Consider the following 17537-nt stretch of genomic DNA (forward strand, 5'->3'; position numbering starts at 1 on the left):
GAATTGGTTGACATTTTTGGGGATCTTTTATTCTCAGACAGAGAGATTGAGATGGAGATGCTGACAACTCTCATATTTGTTCAGACATAAGATTGGCATTCAGCAAGAAATCAAGCGAACTTTAATTGTAATCTGTTCTGCTCATCGGTTTGAATCTCACCTTCGTCTGCCTTTTGTTTTAGATCACTCGGGCCCAGTACCAGAATGGCCTGATGGCATCTCGTCTGGACAGCACACCCCAGTCCCCAGAGAGCGGACACAACATGGTTCGCCTGGATCAGAACACTCCCCCCGCTACCGCCAACACCACCATCACGGACCTGGGAGCGGACTCCACCACTACGGAGAACGGGCCGGATGAAACGACGCTCCTCCTCCTCAACGAGCAGAACTCGCCACAGACAGCCAACCACCACAGCCAATTGGAAAACAGCATTTGACACCCCCTCTATAACTCTTACGTTTGCACGCATGCACTACTACGCTCGAATGTATGCTGAGGAGGGGAGGAGTGTGTGTGTGTGTGTGTGTGTGTGTGTGTGTGTGTCTGTTTTTGTGTGTGTGTGTGTGTGTGTGTGTGTGTGTGTGTGTGTCTGTTTTTGTGTGTGTGTGTGAGTGAGTGGGTATGCAGACACATGCCTTTGCACAGCTGACGAGGCATAAAGACAAGCCATGTGCATGCATATTGTGTAAATATGCAAAATGAAACACACAAGTGCAGACATACTAAACCATAGTTAATCGACAGAAAGGTGTGCTTGTGTGTGTATGTGTGTGTGTGTGTTCATTCATTCATTCATTCATTCTCCTTAGTGGATTAACTGACAACAAAGATCTGAAGGACCTGCTTGTCTGGACCAGAGAGCTCTTCCTCTCTCGCCCGTCTGGGTTATCGGCGATCAGAGGCGAGTTTCTTCCTCTGTGTGTGTGTTTTTAAATGTGTGTGCGTGAGAGTTGCTTCCAATTCACTGTTCCCAATCAGAGACTCAGGGAGACTCCGCCCTCCCCTCCCTTAGCCGACGTACGTACATGCAAGTGTGGTTTCGAAAGCCGTGAACCAACCCACCGCCGCATGTGTAGCAGCCTGCATCCCCTCCTCACCATCCATACAGCTAGAAGACAAAGACGACCCGAGCATGTCAGCAGAGTTCAAACAAAGTAATATATGTTCCGTAGAAATTTATAGCAAGATATTTATTGATGGATTCAGTGTGAGACGGACACACAAGACTCTTTTCTTCGGGAGGGTTTGGGGTGGATTTCTATATACATATATATATATATTTTCCTTCTTGTTTCCTTGATAGAAGCAGTAAGTTGCCCAGAGCCTTTATTCCAGAGTTGTTAAGAGATTTAGCAGCGATAGACAGCCAGTCTGTGTCGTGATTAAGACAATCAATATGATGATAATGAATGTGTTAAATTAAATGTGTAGGGTACGTTAACTGTGGCCGCCCCGCTCTTCAAACAGCCCTCCTCTCTGTCAAACGACAGATCTGAAACAACACGTTATGGGAAGTTTCAGATAAATCCGGTCGTGTATTAATCAGCCTTCACAAAGGTGGAAGGTGCTTGAGATCAGTGAGACGAGGCGAGTCCTTTCCTGCTGTCTAAGCGAGGGTGGGTTGACTGTGCGTATGTGCGTTTGTGTGTGTATGCGACCAAAAAGGCCATCACCAGACTAGGTGGGAACAGAAACCAAAAGAGGGAAGCTTGATCACATTCTGACTAGAAAATACTTCTGAGACTTTATTTATTGAGTTCAATGTGTGTTTGTTTATGTGTATATATTATTGTCAATGGGGGGAAGGGAAATGTGATTTTTAATTTTGACTCATTGTGAGATTTTTACACGTTTAGTGTTCCTTTGCATTCAATGGTTATGTTTGGGTTTCCTTTATTGTAAATCAGATCTGGGGAAGGGGGTCGCTCTCTCATAATGAACATCAGACCATAACATTTATTGTTTTTGCTTTTCTGCAGCCAAACACACCGCTCAGCCCTGGCTTCAGCCAAATTTTAGTTTTATGGGAAACAATGTTGTATATTTTCTGGTTATCACAGTGCACACACTCCAGTTATATTTAACTGTACATTTTGAGGTGATTTTAAAGAAAAAAACATATGCCAAATCTCAAATTTTGTGTCTTGTGACGGATTTTCCTTTCTTTTCTTTTTTTATTCTAGCAGAGCCTCAGTGGTGTTTCATAAGTAAATCAGTCACGCTTTTGTTTTGAAAACCAAAGAGAAGGGGCCGCTTCTAGTCTTGATTTTTCTGCGAAGATGTTCAGCGTTCACACAGGTGGAGATTGGTTTCTACACTAACAACTACATGTACCATGCTGTTTTTAGTCAGCATTGCTCTCTTGCTCCTCTCATCTTGTCATATTGTTTTTCTTTTCCCTACTTAATACACATAAATCACAAAGGAATCCAACTACTACTCATCTACTCACTAAACTAAAAGGGATTCTGAGAAACGTAGGACATCTGGAGTTAGGAGTAGATGATACCGACTAAAGGGAAGTGGGTACACTAAAAACAATATCATTTCAACAGATCTTCACAAATGGAAGATTTCTGACTTTGTGAATGTTTTTTTTTCTTTAATGTTGCTGCTCTCCGGTTATCAACAACATCAGGATACACATATCCAGATCACTATATTCCACTTCTGTAGATGAACGAGCAGTGTGACATTATGTTAAAGTAAAGCTAGTGAAGCGCACAGCTGGTCATGTGGCATTAGTCATTGTCCACCAGAAACTCCTGTCCTGAAAGAGAAATAATGGAGCACTTTTATTTCCATTTTCAGTGTGTATCTGAAACTAAAACTTTACAAAGTGATCTCATTTATGTTTTTTTTTAGAAGAATTGGAATGCCTTGTTATTTTGTGGTTATTACTTTGAAAACCTAAATGTCACAAGTGCTTTGGAAAAACACAGAAGACTAACACACTGCTCTTTTGAGTCAGTGAATGTAAGAATGAAAGTAGATATACATTACGAGATACGAGTTTTTGCCAAAAAACAAACCAACACTTGAATAGCATTTGAAGCAGGCAGCCAGTGTCCTGAATGGATTGTACTATAAAGACAATTATAAATCTTTGATCTTTTAAGAAATGTGTTAGACAAGTTTTTTTCTGGAATGATGCATCTTGTGTCTGAAGTGTCCTGGTCTTTTCAAGAGTATGCCAACAATATTGTATTCAGTGTATTTAACTTAATCTTTGGAGGCCATGGGACCCTCCGAGCTTGACTCGCACTGCGATGTAAAACGGTGTACCTCACACTGCCTTAACAAACACTTAAGTTTGAGCCTGGTGTCCAGGTAACCTGATCGTTTATTATATTGTGGTACTGTCCAATTGTTTTTTTTGACTGGAAAATGTCACCAATTACACGTGTTTCAGTGTGGAGCTTCACAATATGACAATCACAGCAGGCTGAACTTTTAGTGATTGATTGATTGATTGATTGATTGATTGATTGATTGAGCCTCAGTGGGCAAAGCCATACAGTTTTTTTTTTTTTTTCTCCTCCAAATTTAGCTTCTTTAAAATGGGAAATGGTGACACAGATAAAAAAAGAAAAAATCTATTCTAAATATATTTTTAAAATATGATCCCCCTTCATGCACTGGTGACTGTGGAGTTCATGATAGTTCACCTGATGACTAACATGGTGATCCTTTCATTTTGAAAAGCGCCAATTATTTTCTGGGATTAAATACCCATACTCATAGGATAAATAGGTTTCTGCTGAACTGGATAGTTAAGCTTGAGCACCACGTCATCTTAAGATAGAAGGCGAGAGCGACTGCCTGATCTTCAAAAAATGTTACACAGCTGCAAATGTCCCCCTTAGATGTGTTTTCATGATCTTGCACATGTTCACCGCCCAGTGTTTCCACTATCTAGTGGCTGCCGCGGTCTGTGGAAGCACTGGTTTCTCCTCTCAGACATGGCATGTGTTGTTGTTTAATGCTGATAAAAAATATATATTTTATTTTGCCTTCCAGTTCCGCAGCATATACCCGTTTATCTTATCTGTAATTTAAAAACAAATCAAGCAATATGTGGTAAAAGTAGCTTTTCACCACCCACTGATGTTTATGCTCTGCTTCTAAGAAATGTTTATGTTTATGTCTTTCAAACATCAACAAGTCATTCGTATCCTTGGGAGTAAAGAAAATTAAAACAGCCCGGACTCTTCTGTGACTAAAAATAGAAGCACTTTAGCAGAAGAATGCAGTATTTTCCCAAAGGCCACAAATTTTGCCAAAGTTGCCGGCTCAGTAACTTTGTCGCAATACTGTTACTGACCAGGATTTCATAATCATCTCTTCACTGACACTGCTTTTCTAATAATTTAGCTGTCGGATGTCTTCAGAAACCGAAAGCTTAAAGAACTCGCTGACTCACTGTTCTGATGCCTTCATCTTTTAATAACTGTGCTAATTTCTTTTTCTTATTTTTTTTGTGCTCATTCCTGAATTATTTTTGACAAACACACACACACACTCCCATTTCAAAGGACTGTTTTTTTGTTCATTTTGTGGATTTTTATGGCTGAGATTGTTGTTAAATTGTTTTTGTTGGTGTTTCTGTTTATGTGTGTGCCTGTCTACCCCTACCTGTTTGAAATTGTGCTGGTTTCGGGGTTCATAAAGTGTGTACGTGTTTGTGTGTGTGAATGCCTGTAAATCAAGTCTGGTTATTTTTTGTACCTCAGAACACTGTCAGTAATTGTGGTAAAAAACAAACCTTTTTTTTATTTGTCATTGAATATAATCTGGGAATGGAGCGACCACCGTCAGGGGAAGAAATAAACTGATTGTCCTTCATTCTCTCTGGCATGCTGTAACTTAAAAAGAAAACAACAACAGAGAAACAAGGTGTAAATACTGTTTTATAATTCTGTCTTAATGAGTTTTGAAGATGAAGAAAGTTATTAATAAACCTGAGATATATTTCTCTATGGACCTTTGTGATTCTTGTTTCTTCTGAGGACTTTTCTCCCTTCCACGATGGTTCCAAACACAAGGTAACATCTGTTGCCTGATAATGGACAAATACTATACAAATAAATGAATGATAAACAAATGAATAAATATACACATGAGCAAGCAAACACAAAAATACCTGTTATTATATTTTTAACATTTCCAGATTGATTCATTTTTGACGCTCTTAGCATTTTATATTTTTCCGTTCGATTGTATTGTGTTGATGAACTATTTTGCTCATCAAAATGTCAATTTAAAGTCCGTGTAAACCAAAATCAGCCATTTTCTTCAAAACACATTAAACGGGTCATAAATGTGTTTACTTAAAACATGTAAAAGCCATTCGGCCATGTAGAATTTAATTTTGGAGCTAGGCTCACAAACTGTTTTTCAACATTTCTGTGTTCAGGATTTAATGGGCGGGTCAGAAATCATGCAAATCATGGCCGCGTTAGGTAACGCGGCCATATGATTTGCATAAACCCCGCCCTGCTGCGGAAGTGGTATAAATACGTTCAGCGCATGGGCTTCAGCGGTTCTCCCACTCACTCTCCAGTTTCGGATTGCATTGCTTACAATAGTTTGCAGCTAGCTAACCAGTCAGCTAACCAGCCATGTCTCCTCCACATCGCTCTGCATCTTTCCTGGATGCCACAGTGTGCAGGGTGACTGCGCTGTTAGCTTATTTAAGTTTCCTTCGGATGAAACGTAAGGAAACGGGGAGTCCATTGACGCTGGTCAACTCCGTCCCCGGCTTGCATCCTCTCCTCCGCCAACGAGGAGATGTGACCGCTGCTGACCGCCGCTGACACTCTCCGTCCTGCTGACGGCGGGTCCCACCGGCATGATGTGGCCGCCGCGCCGCAGCCGGCCCTCCGTCCCCCTAACGGCGGGTCCCACCGGCATGATGTGGCCGAGCCGCAGCCGGCCCTCCGTCCCGCTAACGGCGGGTCCCACCGGCATGATGTGGCCGCGCCGCAGCCGACCCTCTCCGTCCCACCGGCGGTATGTGGCGGTAGTATCAGGGCCGCATTATTGGTGAGCCGTCCCAGTGTGAACGGATAATCCGGAGGCGCGGAGCGAGGGCGTGTCGGTCTGACAGTCTAACTGCACAGGTCCTTCACTCAACTAAATACAGAGAAATGTCCCACAAAGCAGCGTTACATGACCGAACAAAAGTAACGTAGTAACTATAACTGTCTTTAGCAACTTATATGAGGAAAACAAATCCCACAGCTGTATGTGGAGAAGCGTCTGTCCTCCTGTCCGTCCCCTCCCTGTCCTCCCGACTCTTCCTCACATTTCTGCTCACAAAACAGCGTCTGTCACGCTTGTCACAAGAGTGTTTAACTCACCGAGTGTTTGACGAAAATAAATCACCGCGACCGCCAGCCCTCCTGACCGAGACTTAAGGAAACTGTCCCCCAGAAAACAGCCTCCGTCCCCGCGAGTGACAGAGTCAGACAGCGTCCTGTTTACTGATGGTGATTATGTATAATTATGTCATTTAGCGCGAAAAGCTTCACTCCGTCACTTTCCAGGATGTTTAGTGGGTCAGGATGAGACACCGACGTCATTAACATGACGTGTAGCCCCCGCCGCATGGGCGTGGTTCCAGCGCCTCTAACTGACACGCCCCCAGCGTTTCACAGCAGAAAGAAGTGCTTGTTTTTCCATGATTTAGAGACCTAATTTTATAAACTTAACAATTTTTTTAATCTTTCAAATTTGGCTCAGTGGTCAATGATACATGTTTCTTTGGTGTGACAAACTCATAACACAATTTTTTTGCCGCTTTACACGGACTTTAAGTCTCGGTCAGGAGGGCTGGCGGTCGCGGTGATTTATTTTCGTCAAACACTCGGTGAGTTAAACACTCTTGTGACAAGCGTGACAGACGCTGTTTTGTGAGCAGAAATGTGAGGAAGAGTCGGGAGGACAGGGAGGGGACGGACAGGAGGACAGACGCTTCTCCACATACAGCTGTGGGATTTGTTTTCCTCATATAAGTTACTACGTTACTTTTGTTCGGTCATGTAACGCTGCTTTGTGGGACATTTCGGACCCGCTGTCAGCGGGACGGAGAGGGTCGGCTGCGGCGCGGCCACATCATGCTGGTGGGACCCGCCGTTAGCGGGACGGAGGGCCGGCTGCGGCGCGGCCACATCATGCCGGTGGGACCCGCCGTTAGCGGGACGGAGAGTGTCAGCGGCGGTCAGCAGCGGTCACATCTCCTCGTTGGCGGAGGAGAGGATGCAAGCCGGGGACGGAGTTGACCAGCGTCAATGGACTCCCCGTTTCCTTACGTTTCATCCGAAGGAAACTTAAATAAGCTAACAGCGCAGTCACCCTGCACACTGTGGCATCCAGGAAAGATGCAGAGCGATGTGGAGGAGACATGGCTGGTTAGCTGACTGGTTAGCTAGCTGCAAACTATTGTAAGCAATGCAATCCGAAAATGGAGAGTGAGTGGGAGAACCGCTGAAGCCCATGCGCTGAACGTATTTATACCACTTCCGCAGCAGGGCGGGGTTTATGCAAATCATATGGCCGCGTTACCTAACGCGGCCATGATTTGCATGATTTCTGACCCGCCCATTAAATCCTGAACACAGAAATGTTGAAAAACAGTTTGTGAGCCTAGCTCCAAAATTAAATTCTACATGGCCGAATGGCTTTTACATGTTTTAAGTAAACACATTTATGACCCGTTTAATGTGTTTAGAAGAAAATGGCTGATTTTGGTTTACACGGACTTTAAGGAAACTGTCCCCCAGAAAACAGCCTCCGTCCCGCGAGTGACAGAGTCAGACAGCGTCCTGTTTACTGATGGTGATTATGTATAATTATGTAATTTAGCGCGAAAAACTTCACTCCGTCACTTTCCAGGATGTTTAGTGGGTCAGGATCTCAATCAATACACGTTATAACAGCATCTATATGATTATAAACTGTCCGCGGGTTTAGATAGACAAGGGGAACACCTGGGGAACACCTGGGGAGACACCGACGTCATTAACATGATGTGTAGCCCCCGCCGCATGGGTGTGGTTCCAGCGCCTCTAACTGACACGCCCCCAGCGTTTCACAGCAGAAAGAAGTGCTTGTTTTTCCATGATTTAGAGACCTAATTTTATATACTTAACAATTTTTTTAATCTTTCAAATTTGGCTCAGTGGTCAATGATACATGTTTCTTTGGTGTGACAAACTCATAACACAATTTTTTTGCCGCTTTACACGGACTTTAATATATAATACAATATATAATGTCACCCTGACCTGTTATCAAACATAAAGTAAAAGGTGTTGGGGCATAATGAAATAATGTCCTCTTTGAAACTGGCACTTATGACCTAATGATCTCAGCTAGATGTATATAGACTCAAAACAACATCTTTTTTAAGAAGACGCTGTGCTACTTGTTTTGTCGGTCAGTTTTCTCATACCGACCAGTGCTGCAGCACACGGCTCCTGTCTCTTCCCCAATATCCACTCTGCTCTGATTGGTCAGCTCATGCATGCCTGAGCCAGCACTGCTGACAACAACAGAGCAGCTGTGCTAAATGAGCGGCTAGGCATGCATCATGCAACTGTGTGACATGATGACAATGTACAATGACACAAAGTCGTTGAAATTAAAGGAGAGAAATCTCATTGTGCAGTGGAAAACAGGTTGTTTGCGGGGTAAAGGCAAACAGTAGATGACTCGATGTGTGCCAATTAAGACCCCCCCAACAGTAGAGAAACTAAGGAGTAGAATAATGAAATAGGAACCTGAAATATTATTAGAAGATTAAAATATATCAACTTCAAATGTATTTTATCAGCTGATGGACAGAACCAAAAACGTTCTTGCTATTTTTACAAACTGACTTGAGTAACGCGTCATATTTTCCTACTTCTTCATTTAAATTTTTCTGTATTACGTATTGATGTCTGGAATTCTATCTTTGATCATCACCTTGACTGCATTTTGTCGGTTTCGGGCCTCCATGAGTCTCGATTAGCTCGATGGTGTGTTATCTCCAATACTTGATAATAACACTTTATCACTGCATTTAAAGACATACACGCATTGTTCCCCTGCTAAAACTGTTAAGTGATTCACTGGCATTTACATTAACTGCATCCTATATCCAATCCTATAGGATTCTATCCTATCTTACATTTGAATTATAGTAGCACGAATGACTCATGTCGGTGGGAAATGTTACATATGTTTAAGGTGTGGCAGGCTCATAGGATTTTTCTTCTTATCAACCTCCATAAGTCTCCATTAGCTTGATTTTGTGTTATCTGAACCACTCGAGCCCTTCTTTTTGAGATATAAAACAAATTTGTGTCAAGCTAATTGTGTCATCCACTGGCATTTTGCCTTCCTCCTGCCTTGTTGGTGTGTGGAATTCTTTGAAGCAGTATTCACTGTGACACATTAACATACATACAATAAATGATGATGAAACATGTCCTTATTGTCAATGCTGCCAGTGTAACAGGTTTATAGGACTCATATGGGCTGGGAGTGGACAAGGAAGTGAAATTCAGTCGTTTGGGGAAGTGAGTTGAACCTCAGGCTTGAGAATTCCCAAAGCTGCTGCTCCTATCCGGTTGCATCACTGGGCATTTTGTTTGTCAAACTTGTTCCGCAGGTGTCAAGTAGACATCAGTGAAGGAAAAAAGATAAAGACACAATGTGCACAGCAATAGTGTCTAATTACACCGGATCTGATGAAATGTTCTGCTGGCTATTAAACTGGGTGGTGTTCAGTGTAGAAACCTACTGGAAGTCAGAGAGGAGGAGTTTGGCTGGGAGTGTTTTGTTAATTGGACATCTCTCATCACATTGTTCTTATTGTATTAAATTACATCCACCATTACTCCAACAGAGGGCTTAGCAGGATAGCTGAGCAGTGGCGGAAGAAATATTGAGCAACACCTCAGTGTAAAATCAAACTTGTATAAGTAAAATGCACACGAAGCACCATATGTAAAGTCCTCACCACACACTGTCAAAGTGTTGTGTTCTTGTATTATTATCAGTACAGTAAATTATTAACGGTTGATTGCAATACATTATATTTAATATATTTTGGATGTAAAATGATCATTGTACAGTTATCATATCAATGTCAAGGAGCAAAAAAGTACAATATTTCTTAATTTGTTATTTAAAAAATATTGCATAGTCTAATTTGGTAATCTAAAGTTTTTAAACTTCAATGTTAATATTCTTCTCAAGTTAAAGGGACCATAAAGATCCTGCCTCCTCTCAGTCTAACATTAAATTAAAGGAAAATTAAAAGTAGCCACACTAAAACAGTCTGGTCAATGTGAATGCTGACAGTTTATGCTTATTTGCGGAGGTGGATTCTGAGTTTTTACAATAAAAGCAAAACCATTTCTTTGCACTTTAGAATAACACAACTTTATAGATTTTTTGATTTCATTAGCCCAATTGTGTAATTTTATACTTTTGCACACTTCCTCAAGTTTAATGAAAACAAAAAAAAACGTCAATGGGATGTGAAAGTCCTGTTCCGACCCTGAGTCTACCCCACTGAAGCCAGCATCTACAGGAGAGTGACTCACGCAGAGGAAGAGCAACAACGTGTTGTTACAACACACCCTAACAATTATATTTCATTTCAAGTCATTGCTTGAAAACCACTGTACAAACAAATGGCCTTGCCTTTAGGACATATGGATCTGGTTCAAAGTTTACTTCTGTTCTTAATACCAAAAAAAGAAAGAAAACAAAAATAAAAGCAATGACATTCAAGCTTAGAAATGTTTGTTTTTGTAATAAATAAACATTGGGGAAAAGGCTGGAAAATCTGGACTGTTAGTATTGATCACAACATCTGATCATCCAGTGCAGCAGGGAGGCTCAAATACAAACGCATAGAGACGCTGACTGACTTTTCCACCAAAATGAGTGACGTGGGTCAACCTGCTAAAAAATTGCCTATTGACCCCCATGCATTTCCCAGGCCAGGCAGCCTGTCTGTGACGTGCATCACAACTGTGCTGGAAACAGTTGTAACAGAACAGAAAACACCAGTAGACCCAGTTTGAAAGAAGCGACTGTAAAATAGTGGATAAATTCTGAGCGTCACAATCCTCACAAAATGACCCATTTCACTATCATGATTTGAGTTATTTGGTCCTTTAACATTTGGAAAGAATAGAAGAGTAGCCTTATAAAATCCCTCTTCAAGTAAGCCAGGCACTAAATTGGAAGTTAGCTGGCTCGGTCGGCGATCCAGGTATTTTCATGCCCGGGAAGTCGAGCTTAAAGGACCACATCCCAAATTCCTTCTTTAATTACGCGCCACCACCGGATGTTGATGCGTCATCGCTTCACGTGGCGGAATTTTGTGTGTTCACCCGGGTCTTACGTTTAGATCGAAGCCAAGCCGACCCTAGTTTATAAAAAAAACCTGTGTCTACTTAAGCGGGACTTTTGACAAGTTGGGAGTGAGACTCAAAAATCAACTTTTCTCACAGATAGGACCTTTAAGACAATATTTTAAAAGATTTATAAAGAATAAAGTAAAAGAGAACACCTGAATGAACAAAAATGGAAAAGGAGTTAAGAGTTGGAGGTCTTGTGGTTACAGACGGTGATGACTGAAAAGTTTTAGGCATCAGAGTTTCTGGGAATAGATGAGAATTTAATGAGCTTGGCACAAAGAGGGGAAACAGGTAGCTTTTAAAGGAGACAAACTCTGCCTAGCATCAGCTTTAAACTAGCATGTAATCATCATTAAAACGCTGAATTGTCTTTGTTACCTGTGTGGAAATACGCTTAAGATAATGAGATATAGAGGTGCTGGTAGGCATTTTTGGTTTTACGCTGCACTGAGCCAGGCTGGCTGTTTCCTCAGCTTTTAGCTGCAGCGTCATATTGAACACAGATATAAGAGTTCAATCTTCTCATCTAAGTCACTATTTAAGTATCTAAATGTATTTACCAAAATGTTAAGACTTTTGCTTGAATTCTTTCAAGATTACATTATTCTTTCTGTCTCTGTCTCCCAACACCAGCTGTTTCATGTACCTGATGTCTTTCCTGTGAAGGTGTTGTGAGAATTAAAGAGAAATGTCTTTTATTTATATTTGACCAATCTCCAATTTAGATTTAATGGATGTTATTGTGAAAATGTCACTCTGTCATTTGGTTTCCTGGTTCACACTTAATACCAATAAAGTATATTTAAAAAGAATATATATATATAGAAGTGTTTTTGATAATGTTTCATATTGGTTCAGTCTATGTGCTACATTTTACATATAATTATATATAAGGGAAAAAAAGGAAACAAAAGCACTGTTCTGTCTTTAAATAATAATTTGTGTCTGCTGTGGTGTTTCCACAAAAAGGTTCAACAACCTTGTTTAAATATCTTAAAATCTTAAAATTGTATCTGTACCTTGTCCCTTTGGAAAACTTTGGAAACATAGATTTTTTTAAGAATTTGTTAAGACTTTAACTGCTGGATACAAGATGTCTCCCGTCAATCTACAATGACTATAAAAAGCTTATAGATTACACTGAAGGATGTTCACCTTCAGACAGTTCAGACACTTAAAAACATTTTTTTAAATACCTTGACTGTACTTTATTATATTATACACATTCAGTGTGTGGGATAGAAATCACAGACGATGTTTGTTACTCCAGCCACTCCCCCTCCAGACAGCGTCAACTGAAAGTAATTTAGATCCAGCCAAAGTGGTTTAGGTGACGTAGCTTCTCCTTACATCACAGGGAAGTTAGGAAATATCAGATTTAGCCGCTGTTGTGCAACTCTAAACAAGCGATTCTACGATGGCTGGTGGAATTTTTCCACATCAAAAGAACCACAAAACATCCAAGGGCCTGGTCAAAGACGTGAGAAGATTGGGAAAGAACAGAAAAACAAATGTATTTGTCATGTTATGAGTTTTTACACAATTACAGATGATTGCGCAAATCTCTCTCTCTTTTTTTTTTAGGTATTTCAGACAATTTTTAGCCGGCGATGACAAACCACAATGAATCTTCACCCATATTTTTAGATATTATTATCATTATTATCAGAATTTGAATAGAGGGGTAGAAGATGCTTACCTGATATTGTTTAAACCACCACACCACAGTCGTCTCACATTGGTTCTTTAAATGTAATACTGCAGATAGCGACAAGATTGAAAGCAGGTGGAGACAGCAGAGTGGTATCAATCTTCTTATCTAGGGTTATTTCTATGTCAAACGGAGAATAAGCACAATTCTACATGTGTTAATTACCAGAGTCTTTATAAAAAATAAAAACATTTTGAGAGGTTGCTGATAACCCATTGACCACTGGCCTTTAGCAGGAGGTCATCGAGGTCATCAGAGTGCTATCAATCATTCAACCTCAGCTGTCATACAGCTCAGAACTCAATCACACTTGAAAATATCTGGAAGCAGTTATAGAGAGAAAATTACACTGGGAATCAAATGTTGAAGGTTGAAACTTCTTCACTTTCTCAGAAAATGAACTCTTTTAATGATTGTGGCTCCATCACGACTCTGTTCTACCACAGTTTTATTGTCTTTTAATACCTTTAATTGCATTAAGTTCATATTTCAGTGCAGCTACGAGGGATCTTTAGTGTTTTTATGACTTTTCGTTCAAACACACCTAGTGATTCAAAAAAACTATATTTACATATTCATCTATACATGACCACCACACCTATACGTATATAAATGAACCTGCATATTTGACAATGTGTCACATCATTTTATTAATGCCTTTGTACAGGTCAACTGAGAACCCTCCCAATTAAAACGCTGTCAAAGTAACTGGACACACCCACATGACAGGAAAAAGAAAAACAAGTAAAAATAATAATTTTTAAAAATCAATAAATCAATAAATACATTAATAATAATAATAATAATAATAGCTCATTAAAGTTGTTTGTGTATGTCTCCTCCAGTGAATATGCCTATATTATTAGTCATTTTCTTGAAACCTGCCTCTGTTTTTGTGATAAGATTTTAGCACACGATTTACTAATTAAATATTTAAGTATAAACATTATCATGAAATGCAGGTTATTGAATATGTTTTTAAGATTTGGGACTTTAGCTCTGAGCAGTTCTGGAAGCTACATGCAAAATAAATATATGTTTGAAATCTCTCATTCCTATACAGTATGTGTAACACTTATCATCCACCTCAACGCATCTACAGGTGTGTTTCGTAATCAGACATGGTGTATTACGGCAGCATGTAAGTACAGTATTTCATCATCACAGCGAGTGACAGCGAGTGACAGTGAGCACAGCGATAAGGACCATCCCACTTCCTGTCTGCATGGTAAATTCCCTGTGACCGCTGTGGTTAGTGTATAAAAGCTCTGCAGGTCAGCACAGGCAGGCAGAACAACACTGACAGGACAACTGCTGGGAAAACCAAACACACTAAAACAACCTCTGATCTACTGACCTTCACAGGTAAACTGGCTTTTCTTCTTACATATATTTCAAACAGATTTTGTATTTGTTTGTCTTTGATACACTTTAATAAGGTTAGTTAGTTTACTGAATGTTATCTGCTGCCTGCTGTGTCATTATAAACTGACACCTTAGATTTCATTGCTGTCAGAAGGAAATCAGTGTACTGCATCTAGAATATGGCAGCTTTTTGTAGATGTGTGTTTTTTATCTTCATCTCATTCGGTATTACTTTAGAACTACTTTAAAGTCGAGTGATGAGTAGCCTTTGTAAATAATTTTAATCAAGGAAAACAAATGAAATAGATTGAAAAAGCTTATTTAAAAAAAGAGAACCTAGAAATCCAGCTGTCTTTCCCTCAAAAGATTGAGTGACACTGGAGATTGCTGTCTGTCTTCCCACAGATCTTACTCAATTTAGAAAAAAGAAAATGGAATCCGAGATGACATGCAACGTGAGAGAGATGTGGAGCTCCAAGATGCCCGAGGGGCTGGGCTTGGAGATTGCCCACCATCCCATCACAATGAAGAGTGTGGTCAACCTCGTCATCGCCATGGAGAGGTTAAAGGGCAACGTGTTGGATTCACCGCGGGGCACTGAGTTCACAGATGAAAACCTGCTCAACATCTTGCTGGAGAGCGCAGTAGAAGGTAACCACACAGAGGCGTATTTGCTTCACCACTACTGAATGAAAAGCACTTAGTCTGGACTAAACATTCCTAATAGAAAAGAAGCTACTGAACATCTATACATGTAAAAACAAAATGCTCTCCTCCCTTGGGAACTGTTGGAAGTGACTTACTGCTAGGGAGTGAACCATTTGGTTTCAGATCTTGTTGGCTTATCTTCAGATATGGAGTGTTTATCATTTTTTGTAAGTGGAAACTAATCCAGCTAACTGTTACACCTGTGATTTGCTATGGGGTGTTGAAGATGTTGAGAAACAGCACTAAATGATGTGTATCATAATGCACTCAAATATTCAGCTTTCAAGAGTCACTTGAGCAGGAAGACACCAAATCTGTGGCTGTAGTTGCAATTCCTGGTCAAAAGAATATGAGAATCACAGCAAACACACAACTGATCAGGTGTGCTTCTTTTGCCCTCAGAGCGAACTGTGTTCGAGCGCACTGCAAAACCAGCTCAGTACACATACAACTTCCAGAGCCTATACAGCGTGATGGACAGCGAGCAGAGGCACTTAGTCCGAGTGCCAAACAGCATGGAGCTCCACGCGGTGATGCTGCAGGGAGGCACTGGAAACTGTCAAGGTAATTTCATGTGACAGATCGGTTTAAAAATCATTCTCTGTGTCATGGTAGATAGTTTCATTGATGGCTGACGGGTGTGGTATTTTAGCTCAAGCTGTTTAAAGGTAATATTTTACACCAAAATTAAGAGTTGCCTCCGGAACTTCATTCTCTGCAGGATGAGAAAAAAAATAGGTGACATGATCCGGACGCATTTATCTCAGTTTAAGTCTGGATCGAGGTAACAAGCCAAAGGCCTCAGAGAAAACTACTTTAATCTTAACTGAGTGCTATTATTATAAGCTTGTTGAATGTTTTTTTGTGTTTCAAAGCTTAGTTAGTAAAGTAACTGCTGACAAGACATGTCAAATAAAAGTAGTAGAAAAAGAGGTACAATGTTGCCCTTATAAATGTGGTGAAATATAGAGGTATAAAGGTAAAAATTACTAAAAGAAAAGAACAGGCACCTCAGATTTTTTAATTAAGTACACCAAATGGCTAAGTACACTTAGTTCCCTTTCATCACTGCACTAGGGCCTGATTTGATGACTTGGATCCAAATGTCAAACCTCGAATGCATCTGTTTGACCTTGCCTTAGCTCTGCTGCATAAATCCAAATGTTTCTTCAGTGAAATGCACATTTGTCGCATCTTTCTGAGACACTGTCTTACCTATATCCTCTCCTCTTCTCTCCCCAGTTCAACTGAACATGGCGACCTACCTGCCACCTACACCCAGTGCTGAGGCCGTAACTGTGACTCTGTGCATCAAGGACACAAATCTTTACCTGTCTTGTCACAAGGAAGGTGACGATCCAAGCTTGCATCTGGAGGTAAAAACTCTCACATAAAGATTAAACTGAATCCCATGTGCCACATTTCTCGAAGTGAAACTGATTACATCTACCTATTAAGTACCTTTTGATATGAGCTGTCAGGTGTGATAGTCAAACCCTCTGACATTTATATTTTCACATCTCAGGCGGTGGACGACAAAGACAGTCTGTTGAGGATCACCCCGGGCAGCGACATGGCACGATTTCTCTTCTACAAACATGTCACTGGGCTGAACAACAGCACTCTCGTGTCTGTTCCCTTCAGCAACTGGTACATCAGCACCGCAGAAGAAAACAACAAGCCAGTGGATATGTGCCAGGAGAGTGCCAGACGCCACCGGATCTTCAAATTCCTGCCACCAAAGCCGGAAGTGGAGGGTGGAGAGTGTTAATTATAGTGCACTTCAGATATTCTTCATTTAAAAGTCAGGAACCAATATGTATTTTATTTTTTAAAAAGTACCAACATTGAATGATAAGACAACTTCTGCAAGTTTTACAGAAAGTCAATTTACTGTATGTACCAAGTACAGAAAGTGAAATGCTATTGTATTGACATAGTCAAGTATCACCACAAGGTGGCATTGTTGTGCTGTCTGGTGAGCACCCTGTGTATTTATTATGCTGAATGACATAAAAAAAACCCTGTCATTGCTATTATCTATTAATATATTTATCTATTTATGCATCATCTTAACATATTTATTTATTTGTTAATCTGCTTATTAACAATATTACTATCTAATATGAAGTGAATCTTTAATAAAGCCATCTGACTTACATTGTTTGGATTTGTGTTTTATATGCTTAATCAGGAGTTGGTAACTGACACACTCAAACTTGGATAAATGACATCCCACATTAGCTTTGCTGGTCAATTCTAAACACATCGACCTTAAACAGATTTAACTTTAGCAGGCTGTACTCTCCCAAATCCAACTCTTACT

General features: G+C 40.4%; 2 protein-coding genes across 3 annotated transcripts in view; both read left to right on the forward strand.

Moving 5' to 3' along the window:
* Nucleotides 1–4987, forward strand: part of LOC115581683 (metal transporter CNNM4) — a 45931-nt gene extending 40944 nt beyond the window's left edge. For both annotated transcript variants that reach the window (XM_030416970.1, XM_030416971.1), the window contains one exon: nucleotides 183–4987. In XM_030416970.1, the coding sequence (XP_030272830.1) occupies nucleotides 183–440 (258 nt within the window). In that variant the 3' untranslated portion in view covers nucleotides 441–4987. The remainder of the gene's footprint in view (nucleotides 1–182) is intronic.
* Nucleotides 4988–14410: 9423 nt separating this feature from the next.
* On the forward strand, nucleotides 14411–17372 carry LOC115581181 (interleukin-1 beta). The gene is made up of 5 exons (XM_030416076.1): nucleotides 14411–14503; nucleotides 14909–15154; nucleotides 15614–15775; nucleotides 16454–16587; nucleotides 16737–17372. The coding sequence occupies exons 2-5, from the start codon at nucleotides 14935–14937 to the stop codon at nucleotides 16980–16982; spliced, it is 762 nt and encodes a 253-aa protein (XP_030271936.1). The 5' UTR covers nucleotides 14411–14503; nucleotides 14909–14934; the 3' UTR covers nucleotides 16983–17372.
* The last annotated feature ends 165 nt before the right edge of the window (nucleotides 17373–17537 follow it).

This window comes from Sparus aurata, chromosome 5, assembly GCF_900880675.1.
Source record: "Sparus aurata chromosome 5, fSpaAur1.1, whole genome shotgun sequence".
NCBI lineage: Eukaryota > Metazoa > Chordata > Actinopteri > Spariformes > Sparidae > Sparus > Sparus aurata.

Coding starts and splice junctions, on each gene's coding strand:
- LOC115581181 (XM_030416076.1), top strand. CDS start 14,935: ATGGAATCCGAGATGACATGCAACGTGAGAGAGATGTGGAGCTCCAAG. Junction 15,155..15,613: donor GCTGGAGAGCGCAGTAGAAG/GTAACCACACAG, acceptor TTTTGCCCTCAG/AGCGAACTGTGTTCGAGCGC. Junction 16,588..16,736: donor ATCCAAGCTTGCATCTGGAG/GTAAAAACTCTC, acceptor TTCACATCTCAG/GCGGTGGACGACAAAGACAG.